Source organism: Exophiala spinifera, assembly GCF_000836115.1.
Source record: "Exophiala spinifera strain CBS 89968 unplaced genomic scaffold supercont1.2, whole genome shotgun sequence".
Classification (NCBI taxonomy): domain Eukaryota; kingdom Fungi; phylum Ascomycota; class Eurotiomycetes; order Chaetothyriales; family Herpotrichiellaceae; genus Exophiala; species Exophiala spinifera.
The window spans coordinates 18,162-30,776 of NW_015622514.1; the positions used below are offsets into that span (position 1 = coordinate 18,162).

The 12,615-nt window shown below is 48.6% G+C and overlaps 3 protein-coding genes across 3 annotated transcripts; all 3 read right to left on the reverse strand.

The window, feature by feature from the left end:
- Window positions 1-1,786: 1,786 nt before the first annotated feature.
- Window positions 1,787-3,112, reverse strand: PV08_02269 (uncharacterized protein; the record flags this gene model as incomplete). The annotated part of the gene is made up of 2 exons (XM_016376629.1): window positions 1,787-3,042; window positions 3,094-3,112. The coding sequence occupies 2 exons, from the start codon at window positions 3,110-3,112 to the stop codon at window positions 1,787-1,789; spliced, it is 1,275 nt and encodes a 424-aa protein (XP_016238199.1).
- Window positions 3,113-4,348: 1,236 nt separating this feature from the next.
- Window positions 4,349-9,094, reverse strand: PV08_02270 (uncharacterized protein; the record flags this gene model as incomplete). Its single annotated transcript, XM_016376630.1, has 7 exons — window positions 4,349-5,955; window positions 6,004-6,505; window positions 6,582-7,749; window positions 7,809-7,912; window positions 8,004-8,233; window positions 8,285-8,819; window positions 8,879-9,094. 7 exons carry the CDS (start codon window positions 9,092-9,094, stop codon window positions 4,349-4,351), a joined length of 4,362 nt encoding a protein of 1,453 aa, XP_016238200.1.
- A 978-nt stretch (window positions 9,095-10,072) lies between these two features.
- On the reverse strand, window positions 10,073-11,005 carry PV08_02271 (uncharacterized protein; the record flags this gene model as incomplete). The annotated part of the gene is made up of 1 exon (XM_016376631.1): window positions 10,073-11,005. The coding sequence occupies one exon, from the start codon at window positions 11,003-11,005 to the stop codon at window positions 10,073-10,075; it is 933 nt and encodes a 310-aa protein (XP_016238201.1).
- Between the last annotated feature and the right edge of the window lie 1,610 nt (window positions 11,006-12,615).

Consider the following 12,615-nt stretch of genomic DNA (forward strand, 5'->3'; position numbering starts at 1 on the left):
CTCACTACAATATAATCTGGAGATAAGAAGATAGTTAGTCTAGATGGGGCTATTAATTTAACCACTTATCTGCTAAGAAAACGATAATTCGCTTTATCATGACGACCTCACGCTCGATTTAGACAAAACTTAATATGTAGATAGCCAAGGGAATAGCTGATTAATTGGGCCGAAAAAATCGACTTCGAAAATATCTCTATTATTGAGCATTTTGAGGAGCGAAATAAACAAGATCGAGGACATTATAATTAGCAGTGAGCCCTCTAGAAAAGAGAGAATCTATTTTTTTTTAATCTTAGGGTTAAGATTAGGGTTGATTTTAATGGGTTTATTTAATCTCGATTAAATCGAAGCAAAATTCATGAAATAAATGACGAAAAATGACTAAATAGGGTTAATGATTATATTTTTTAGGGTTAAGATCTTATTTCTTGATTATCTCGAGATTTCTTATAAAAGAGAGCGGAGGATCGATCGAGGATGATTTAATCAAGCGAGCGGCCGAAAAAACCGCGCGAAAATTCGGTGGGTTCCGAGGGGGACGCGCGCAAAACGGGCGCTCGGAACCCATCGTACCGCAAATCACGGAACCCATCGATGGGTTTCATCGGGCAGGCGGGTAGGCCTCGTTCGTGGATAAACACTAAATATTTCTCAGCAACTATATACTCCACTACGTTTCGTCCGAAAGCGGCTGAATACTGGGTATCCAGATAGGTAGCCAGATAGGCCTAAAAGGACACCGGGTGAAAGGTTTTCACGCTTGAATACTCTGGGATTATAGTGAGCCACAGCACGAACTAATGCGATAAAGGTCACTCGGAGTAATTACGCAGAGACGGCCAACAGCGGTGTCGCCAACCACATTGACTCAGATCAAGTAGGGAGGAGAAAGCAGAGTTCCCTATACCAGTAGATGAGATCATGGGCAAGGCAGACTAAGGACACTCTGATCGTGTACATCCCTTAGCGAGTTCTGACTGAGAACAATGCTAAGCGATCCCTTTGCGTGAGCGCGGAGGTAGCCGAGGAACTTCAGAGAGACGGGTTCATGTCCAGTTGGGCCCATGGCTTTAAGACGATTCACAAATCACCTGCGTATATTTGCAGAGTATTATGGTGGAAAGAACACAAGCGTTTTACATACCCACAGCAGAATGGATCTGCTCCACGCGATGGCATTATCCATGACCAGTACTGAATCGTTGCAACGATGTTGCAAGCGTTGCTCAGTAAAATTTCAGACAGAGAATTGTTGATAGTGCTTTAAGGATATTTATAAGCGATTGCTATGCCATTTTGTGCGTATGCAGGCAAATCTGCTCCCACGGTAAAGGTGAGTGACTTGGACAGTTGTGACACCAAACGGAAACCACCAAGCAGTATTGTAGGGCCGGACGGGTCGCAGGGGAAGACCTAAGATGGATTATGGCAGAATCAACGGGGTTAAAACAGTACGTAACTTTCCACACTTCCACCACTGTCATACTTGACCCTCGAGACATGTATCTCAGAGCCCCTGTAAGCTGGGAGTGTACTGCTCTATCAGTAAGCAACATAGGGGCATGTATAACCGGCTTCCACGCAAAATCAATGAGATCATATTGTTCTCGGCAGTGGAAAGGAGATAGCTATATCTATCTGCCTTAATGATCCATCTATCTGGGCTTCAAACTGGGGTCTACTCAAATTGATGTTTTCCGTACTGAAATGAGGTTGTGGATGTCTCATGGGCTTGGAAACCAATGTGGATCGTTTGTTGCGATGCCTGTGACGGCACAAACAGTCAAGTTTTACTGGTCGGTGGAAGCGGCAGAGGCTTGTCCAATGTCGTAACTTTAGAAGACCAATTCTCGGGCTTTGAACTTGGTCGGTGGAAGGCAGAGGCTGAGTTCTGTTCTGTGACATGGGCTGAGGTGATCTGGTGGCCTTGACTTGGCCTTTTGTGAAAGTGGTGGATAATGCGGTGTCCCTGATCTCTCCAAAAACCTCTTCCACGCACCCCCCTTTCGCCGCCAATATTGGCCCCGCCGACGCTCTCAACATCCGCCTCAGACGAGCCAGTCATATTGCTTAATGAATGCGATCCAAAGCGGAAAGTGGGTACTGGTAACCCTTTGTCAACATGGAGTTGTCTAGAAATCCTTGCAATGCCATTCGTCGAGATGCTCAAGAATCTCTGCAAGAAAGGTTTGAGTGCCGGAGCGCTGGCCGCGAAAATTGCCACGTATAGCTCGACCACGGACCAAATCCACATCTCCCATAGTAGCCATGTGAAGTCGAAGGTGTCGTTGAGCAGCTTGTTTAGCAGTACAAGCCTGATCACGCCAAAAATGCATGCCAAAAAGCCTAGCGCAAACAAGCTGTACAAGGCAAGCTTCTGTTTCAGTGGCAGCTTCAACCTATAAATGAGCAGAAGTGGCAGGATGGTTGTGTAAAAATCACCCAATACACTCAACCCGACGGCCGAAGGAATAGAGACACTCTGGTCTGCGCAATGAAACTTGTGAGTCGCAGCCCAGTTCGGTGTAAAGGAATTCCAATATGAATCAGTTGGTCGGCAGATAAGCAGCAGTGTGAGTGTGAATGCAAGCACATATAAAATCATGTACACAATTCCAACCCATGTGGCAATCAGAAATCCCCTGGGGAACTTGACGCTTAAACGACGATAGAACAGGAGAACGCTGATTTTGATGGCGGTCCCGGCAAGAACCACTAGCCATTCGGTAATCCAGACATTCAGTCGCAGTGGCGTGAATGTGGATGGAGGGACATCCCAGATATGCCGCCCACTGAAATACAATTTGTTGCCGATAGTGGTCATAACAGACGCGGCGATACTGAAGGCGAGTCCCACGACGATCAGGAAATCATCCCACCCCGGAGCTCGAGTGATCAGCAACCGCGAATATATTCGGGTAGCCACAACTGCAAGACCTACGATGCTGAAGAGAATGGAAACTACCTCCAGCCCAGGGCCTCTAGTCGGAGGGTTGATATAGTTCGGTGTTGGCCATGTGGCGAGGACCTCTGGAGGGACTGCACACTTTGTTAGTATTCACAGATAGTACCCAGAGAGGCAGTTCTTACGATGTAGAGAAATGGTCATACTGGAGTCTGGTCAAGAATATTAGGGCTTTGATGTCTCCTCAGGTTCGAAGCAAACGTTATTCTTGCTGCTGCTATAGCGAAGCGAGATAGAAGTCCAAATTTTATATGCTTTGATCATATATTGGCTCTTTGGTCCTCATTCATTGAGCAATCTGCAGAACATAGTAACCGAACGAAGCACAGAGGACCAGATATAGCCTTAAGGCTTGACGAGAGCGAACAAATATCGTTCTCACTCGCTTAGGCAGGGGTCGTCACAGAATCGTGGGAGCTGAGACTAGTGCGGAGGGGAAGGTCTGCGCCTCACTGAACGTGCTTCAGCAGCTGCATATAGCTCGATCGGTGCACTATGTGGTATACCAAAATCTCTCTCTGCAAGCAGAGCTTGATTTTGGTTCTCGATAGCCGGCTTAGGCAGTGGACTTCACCACCTCCCTGTGGGATAGAGGCAATATATGAGAATATATTGATACTAATTAACCAATATCCAACTTACGGAGCGACTTCAAACTATACAAGCACGAGTCTATGACAATGGTATAACGACTTTGCGCAGTATCCTGGGCACCGCCTAGGGTCAGTTTCCAGGCCACCAAAACAAAGATAGCCAGAAACTTCGCTGTTAACTAGCCTTCGTCGACACATTTCTAGCTGTCTATCAAGGCACTTGTAGAGAGAAGTTCCCCGACAAGAGGGCTCTTCAGGATCGGTGATGTAGGCTGTGCTAAGACTGGTCTCGTGTGACTGACCATTGACAGGGAGGTAGGTGAGACGAGGTCAGTGCTGAAACCAACATGGTGTGGGATGGAAAACTTGACCATTCTGTTAGGTGCCCAGTTATCGATCTGCACAGATAATCAGCGATTGGAGGGTCTCAACTGTGAGAATGTTCGCTTAGCTGAGCGTCAGCCCACACATGGTTTGTCTCGGATATCCACTTATCCGGCGGGATCAGCATCCCATGCCGTTTTGAATAATGCACCCCAGTTTCAACCCCACCATAAACGAACAAAAACTTTTCCAAACTTCGGAAACAGTCTACATTATCGGATAACAGAGCTGCTCGCCTCGGCCTGTGCACTTTTCACTATGCTAATTGTCGATATCTATCACCTATCCCAACACCAGCGAAAGGGACCCTGTCCGGAGTCCAAGAAGAGTCGTACTGGAGGACGGAGTAATCACTTCGTGTAACCCAGTTGTAGCTTGAATTGGGCCAAAAACTTCCCTGTCCCTATGTATTCCATAGGTGCCTAAAATAGCCGTTCGGCGTTGCCAACAACGTGTCTGGAGCTCCTACCTCGGCAATCCTGCCAAACTGCATTACCACAATGCGATCACAATCAATGAGCGTTTGCAAGCGATGCGCCACAATAATCAGTGTGCGGCCCGCAAAGCTCTCGCGAATAATTTCTTGCATCAGCCTGTCCGTTTGCAGATCGACGCTAGCGGTGACCTCGTCAAGGACCACAATCTTGGATGGGTTGAGCATGGCGCGTGCAAGGCAGAAGAGTTGCCTCTGGCCGTGAGAAAGTAACTCTTCAGCTTCCATCTCACTGTCGAGACCATATGGTGCCGTACTGACAGTAGCCCAAAGGCCAACCTTGCAGAGCACAAGTTCGATTGCTTCGTCAGTGACCTTACCGAAGGGGTCGATATTCTGCCGAATGGTACCCTTGAGGAAGAAAGGATCCTGTGGAATAGCGTTCAGACGCTCACGGATGCGCTGGCGGGAAATTGTGGACAGGTCAATACCGTCAATGTATATGGTTCCATTAGTGATTTCAAGCATGCGGAACAAGGAGGTGATCAATGAGGACTTCCCGGAGCCGGACGTGCCACAAATACCCAACCTCTCGCCGGGTGCTATGGTCAAATCGATATCTTTAATGACATTTGGCAGTTCGTGCGCATAGGTAGCTGACAGCCCGGAAAATTCGACATGGCCGCCGCTTGGCCAAGTTTCAGGCAGAGGGGAGCATTCTTCCGCCCGATCCTCGGAAGAGGTACTCTGGTTAAAGGTCTTCAAGCGTGAGATCGCCCCCATGGACGTCTCTAAGCCTGTCCACATCTGGATGATAGCGGTGAGGTTGCTGTTGAATGACATGATGTTTAACAGTGCCAGCGCCACTAGAGCTGGATCTAGTTTGTCGCGCAGCTCAACAACAATGATCATCAAGATCACTGCAAGAGCAGCAACAATGATATCAAGGACAAGGCTCAGCCAGCGTTGGATACAGAATAGGAGATAGAATGGTTTCTGTGACTTGTCCAACAGATCCATGTTCTGCTCTTCGAACTCCTTCGCCCATCCGAAAGCTCGGATCGTCACTAGACCCTGGAGCGTTTCCAAGAAATGGGAGTACAAGGGTGCCTTCGCTTCCAGGTCGAGCAGCCTTATCTGGCGTGAAGTGCGCAGATAGTACTTTTGCAGGAAGTACAATACTAGCAGCACCAGCGGCAATATTGTCACAAAGTAAGCCGCCGAGAGGCAAATGAAGATGATCTGCACTAGACACAAGAAGAACGGGCCGCTCACTTGAATCAAGGCCGAAGGGAGCTCATTGTCCACAAGTCCAAGATCCTGACTGAATCTGTTCAGTATTTGACCAGTCTGAACGGACGTGAAGAAGGACAGCGGTGCGGCCATGACTGTTGACAGCAGAGTGAGGTGCAGATATCTCGCAGATGCCGGTACCATTTTGGAGTATACGTGGAATGCGACCCCAAGAACACTAACCAGAGCCATGACTCCGATGGAAAAATAAACAGTAACGTACTTTCCGCTGATAGAGTTGCCATGCGTTGCGACAGCCGAGGTCCAGAATTTCATCCAAGCATCTGGAGGTCATTAGTCAATGAAGTTCAGCGGGACTGGAGCAGCATTACCTGGAAATCGCGAGAAAAATGCGAATGACATGATCAAACAGACAAAAGCAGCAGTGTTGAGCCATCCAATGGCCCCAAAATAGTATTTGTACACTTGGATATCGCCTAACGTCGGCACCATCTCCTGAGAATAATCACCACGATTTTCGTTGGCAGGTTTCGAATTTCGTGAGAGAATTTTGTTTTCAAGAGTGACACTTTCAACCTCAGGCTTGTGTCTCGCCGCCAATATTGAAATATAGCCTTCACTGCTCATCAGCTCAGAGAACGTCCCTTCTTCAGAGATGGTTCCTTGCGCAGACAGCACGATTATATAATCTGCGTATGATAGTCGATGGGCTGCGTGTGTCGCCAACAAAATGGTTGTACCTAACTGTCGTAAGAGACCTCCCTTTCCCAAGAGGCTCCTGAAGATCGTGCCTTCGCTCTCGGCGTCTAAGCCACTGAATGTGTCGTCGAGAATCAAAGTACTGGGCCGAGGGTAAATTGCACGAGCCAGCGCCTATGGAAAGAATCAGCGTCATAAGACGAGAAACATGGCTTTCTTTCACCAGGTGAGTATCAGAGAGGAATCTCACCAAACGAAGCCTCTGCCCACCTGACAAGCCGTGACCCGCGGCGCCAACGACTGTTAGATCCCCCTTGAGAAATTCGGCAATGTCATCATCCAAGGCACATGCTGTAATGACTGCACGGTACCACTTGGCGTCGAACGGCGATGTGCCAAGGATGTTGTCACGAAAGGTCTTGTCTTGAATCCAGGGAGTTTGCTGCACGAAAGCAGTCTCCGGGGATTCCAGGTATACGAACCCTTTGCTCGATGGAATCTCGCCCAGTATGCCCTTAAGTAAGCTTGACTTCCCACATCCCACAGGCCCCAGAAGAAAAGTCAGGCTACCTGGAGGAAGTTCAAATGAAATATCTTCCACAACTGGTGAGTGTGTGGCGCTCCATGCAAAGGTGGCGTTCAGCAAGCGAATTGGCGCTTGACGGTTCCGTGAGGGATCAACTGTTGGAGTCACAGGTTGCAGTTCCATGGCTTGTCCAGAAGTTCTGGATGATTTTCTGTTATCCTTCGCTGGACTGGATTTCGTGATGAGTCGATTGTCGGTTCGAGTCCGGGAGAATAGAAAGGACTGGATCCGCTCTATGCATCCAAGTGATGCCCTCAGCGGAGGCGCCGCGAAGATCAACGAGGCCACGGGCCTCGTAATCAATGCGATCAAGGATAAAGAAGTATATGCCTGGGCAACATCGAGCGTTTGGTCCCCGTTTCGGGGAATTACGACATACAGAATAAACGCTACTCCTGGAGCGATAGCTTGAGCGACATTGGCAAGGACAATGCAAGTCGCTTGTAATCTCCGAGATTTGAGTGATAAAAGGATCTCGTGCTCCCGTAGACTTTGGATGAGAGTGGACATGTATGGAGTCAGACCCAGCATTTTGACCCCTTTCATTGATTGCAGCATCTTGGAAGTCACACCGATACGAGTCTGGATGGACTTGAGCCACAGCTTTTGCGCGGTAGGCATACGCTTCGATACTGCCACAGTGGCCAAGACAGACACCACGGTGATCACCACAGGCCCGAACACAGAGAAGCCGATCTCTCTCGTAAGGAGCCAGATACCTAGCGCGACCTCAATAATGCTGGCCCATGTTTCGTGAAGTTGAGCGAGAGAATCGCACACTCGCTGGACATCAGTGGACATTAGCGTCACAGGGGCAGATTCGTCGAGAGCACTAATAACCACAATTAGAAGATGCGCTCCTAGGAATTCCTCAGGGGGGTATCTGCTTACGTGGTTGGAAGCTCGATTGCCTTTGCATAGATGGCTGCGACCAGCGCCCCACGCGTCATGGTAACCATTCTGTATGTCTGATGGTAGTAGATGGCTTGAGATATCTGGTCGCCGTCAGTCACCAACTGCAATGAAAATGTTGCTATGATCTCTTATTCTCTCCGGCAACATACAGAGCATCATGAGGCTCCTTACCGCTAAGCCGAGATATACCAATCCATATGCTGCAGCCAGGGCCCATCCTTGGGACGTTGAGTGACTCGTCACAGGCTCGGCGACAAACCTTGATACATCACGTATGAGAAATGGTTGCATGAATCTGAATAGTACCACCAGCAATCGCGGCAAAATGGCTGTCGAGAATGGCAGGAGCATTGTTCTAGCTAGGGCGGTGCGCAAGGACCCTTTTCCACCTGTAGCCTGATCTAAGGTGCCATGTCAGCAATGACCGTGACTGTAAAATGCACAAAAAATACACTTAGCCCAGTGTCGTTGAAATCGATGGAAAACCGATTTAGACATCAGTTTTGGGTCTGTTACAAACAGATTGTCGTCCGAGAGTATCGTCTTGTAACCCAGCAGGAATAGGGGGTTCAGCCACCAGAAAAGCGCTCGGGAATATATGCCACTTGTGGACTCTGGTGAGGAACTTTTAAAAGGTGGTAGCAGCAGGCTTGCTTTCTCGATAGCCTCCACAAGGAGTAAACATGCTTTGATGGAGGTGACACTTGTGAAGATCGGTGTGACCGCAGAGTCGGCACCTCGCAGCCACAAGGATCTCACTTGTGCAAAGTCCAGGGGCAGGGTTAAGAGCAAATACAAATTGATGATTAGACTCGGCGTAATCGATCTCATATGTTCAGTATACGAAAGGCATGCTAGACCTAAGGTCGCTGCAAAGGACAGACTCGCGGCAGGAATGGACGCACGGGTCCGTAGAGACTGAGCTGATGGTGCTGCCCACATCCCAAGGTTAATGACTTCGAGAACAAGGAGTGTAGCCAGAAGAACCTGATGGCTCTCAGTCAGCACATCTCACTGCACTGTACCGATGAGAAGGGAAACCCCACAAGTTTGCTCAAAGCCAGGCGGTCCCGAACCACCTTTCTCGGTGTCTTGCGGAGGTACCATATCCGTACCGGAGCGATGAGCATCAACGCAGCTGAAGGCCCGATGGAAAATATGGACTCCTCAAAAAGTCGCGTAAAGTCGAAAAACGTCCCCGAGATCGGTTTGACAACAGGGCCGAATAGGCTATCTGCGGCGTTGAGTGTCGTGTTTGCCATCTTTAATCCCGGCACTTTGAAAAGTCCTCTTCTGCTCTAAATTTACAGTGTCTGCTTTGTTTAATTAGTGAGCTCATGGGCCATTATATATCTTTGTGGGAACAGAGACACCTTGCAATAAGTGAATTCAGAGTGCCATACAACGATCGCGGATGCCTAGCGATGAAGATGATGCCTAGCGATGAAGATGGTGCCTAGCGATAAAGATGATGCCTAGCCATGAAGATGATGCCTAGCGCTTAAGGTAAGATTTCCTTGCAAAACGGAGCCTAAGTTTACCGCAAACGCTGTATGAGGCAATAGATCCGGACGCTACTGAGGTGGAAGCTGAATTATACTGGACGTTAGTTTTAGTGCGCATCCCGCGTCAGGTCCTGCAGGGACTTTTTTGGAATGCAATGTAACGCGTTCTCGCCCCTCAAAGCGACCACATCAGGCGGTGTTCATCCTCACATACTCCATACAGTGATCAATTCGCTCAGTAAGCAGATATCTACTTAAGCTAGCTCGGCCAAACTATAAAGTAATGTACGAAATTCTTAAAGTAGGGTCTCTATGTCATGCGAAATCAACGATTAATGGATGTCCAGGGGGTCAAATAGGATGGATTGACGAGTCTGACCTCGAGAAGTAGAAGGCCGGTTTCTATTGAGTTTATATGCCTAAGGAGCGAAAATTTTCTTGCCCGATGAAAGGGGTTCTTGTCGCCCCACCGGGCGCCGCAAGGAATTCATCTGTGCCAAGCTAACTATCGATCGTCGGTGAGATTCAATCCTCCATAGTGAGGTTAATGATATAGCCAAATATGGTGAGAAGGAGTGAATTGAAGGTGTAAGTAAAATCTGTAAAGGCAATTCAGGAGCGTCGGGGTGTCGGCGTTAGTTGGGGCACTAGGCTTTTCAAAATAGGGTTTGTGAAGGTAGGTCCCTAGATTCTTGGCTGACATTTATGGTCGGCAATTGGGATCAATCGCACCAACTAGAGTGATATAGGATGCTTCTCAAAGTATTCCGGGAGGGTGGTGAGCTTGCCGCGAATGTTCTTGACTGCCCATCTCACCTTGTCCTCGCCTCCCGGTCCGAAGTAGCCATGGTCGATCAGGTAAGCAAACCCTTGAGCGAAAAGGTCGCCCATGAATGGAATTGAGGCCTTGAATTCGTCGTACGACACTTGTTTGAAGGTTACCTGCTTCCCTGAGGCCTTGGACAACAAACTAGCTATTTCCGCTAGGCTGTAAAAGCCCGCTGCAGCGCAGAGGGTTTGGCCAGCGTACTTGTCGGGCTCCGCCAGAATGGCGTTGACGAACTTGCCAGCGTCATCTGCAGCATCGATATAGGGGAGCTTAAGTGTCGCTGGTGCATTTCGAGCTAGGGTAAAGGTGCCGTCGCCGTTCAGGTTGGGGCCCAGGAATGGCTGGGTCACAAAGTTCTCCATGAAGAAGGCGCCGCACCAAAATGCACTCTTGATAGGAAGTGACTTGATATATTCTTCGCCCTGGGCTTTCGCGTCGAAGGCGGTGACTGCAGTGTACTTGCCCTGGGACATTTGAGAGCACGACGGCAACGTGCTGAAGATAATGTATTCGAGTCCTTGTCGTACGGCGATGTCAGCAATGGATTTAATGGTATTAAATTCGTCCTCTACCGCATTCGGACCCCAGCTGGGTGTAGACATAAGAAAGACGAAGTCGGCCCCCGTCAGCGCGCTCTCAATCGAGGCTGGGTTTGATGAGTCGTCTGTAACGACTTCGACTTGTCGCTTCTTCAGCGCCTGGGCCTTGGATGAATTGTTGTCGCGAGTAATAGCGCGAAGCTTGTATCTTTGGGAGAGTTCGGGGTCGCTCAAGACGTTGCTGATCACCGAGCCCCCTTGAGTGCCTGTGGCTCCGAATACTGCAAGAATTTTTGCCATGAGTTTTGGCGTCTGTCAACCGGATTAAGATGTGCTGTGGTTTTGATGGTCTTGGGTCGTGGACATCCTTCTGAAAGGTATGGAATTCTTGGGCAGACTGAAAGAAGATTAAATACACTTAACTCGGCGGTGCCGCACAGAACTCGAACCAGCAATTGAAAAGTGGCCGCACGACTGCAGACGAAAATTTGTGGTTACTTCCATAGCTGTCCCGCCTTGGGCAGCGCAGGACACGCTGGTGTAAAAAGTACTAGATAGAACTCCAGAATACTTCTACTACATGGAATGCCTCTTCTTATCCGGCGGACGTCGGCTCGGCACAGGTGGATGAGGAGTCTCTCTCGCACCAGGGCTCTCTGCGGGACAATCTGTGGATGAGCTGAAGAGCCACCTACGAAGCTGGGTCGCTACTGAATAAAGTTTTTAGTAACGTCTCGAAACGATAGGGGGTTGGAGTATTCCTACTGTATCTAGGGGGTGCTCCCAGTACAGAATCCCCAAGGATATCGGGAGAGCTAGTTAGCCCGCATAGTAGACTAGCCTTCTTAGCATTTCGCGGACTTATTATTACGGCCGTATGAATATTGCGCGCCATGAAGTCTGTTGTCGACTCAATAGACATACAACCTGAGTATAAATTCCCGAAGTGGCTGGTCTACCTCCGGCTTTTTTGCCCCGAGCCGGTCCGAGTTGGTCCAGGTTGATCCGAGTTAGTCCATGTACAACCAAGTTGGGCCAACATAACAAGACTAGAGTGTGTACATTACGAACTAGGCCTAAGACGCGATAGACTGAATAACAATGTTCGCTATTGAATCAAATGATGACTGCACGGCGAGAGCAGAAGTGTGTCGCGCTATGGATCCCGAAGTTAAAGGTACAATTGAGCCCATGCTTTAATGAACAATATAGTTGCGCTCCAAGTCACGCACACAGCACAATATTCTGCGACCGCAGTTATCGCAAGGATCCTGCTTTTTCGAACTATACTTCTGGGTTTGCTGTCGATTAGGTTCAGTTGCGTGCATATTGGTGTAGTGTTAAACTTTGTGTGAGCTCCAGAATAGTGTATTTACTTTTACTATGTAAATATATGGACGTTACTTTTTACGTAGAGCGATAACTAGTAGAAAACCAGGGTGCCATGTTGGGTGACTAAGATTATTGTTAAGCTCTTCAACCTTTCCTCCTGTATAAATTTATGCTGATAGGTCACAGTTAAAGGCAAAATAGCTGAAGTCCCGGAAAGTCTCTACAAGGCTGAGGGTCAAGACCTGGACCAGTAGAGCCCAGCTCAGATAGGCCACGCCGAACTACCTAGTCGAGCATAGCGTACGTGGTTTTACGGCCCAGTATAATTCTGACAATGCTGTGCTTCTCCCCTCTTCTAGATTTCTCTGTCTACTTGATAGTCTCGGCTGATACAGTATGTGACGCCTTGGCAAAGACAATATATCCTCTACAAGATAGAATCTCCTTCACAAGGCGTGTTTGAAGCGAAATTTGCGTTTAGTTTGAGTGTAGGACCATTTGAGGATTGCGATTCTCGGTTTTGTGAGAACTTGGATCAAGCTTTCGAAGCGTTTGCGTCCACAGCTTCTTGAAATGGA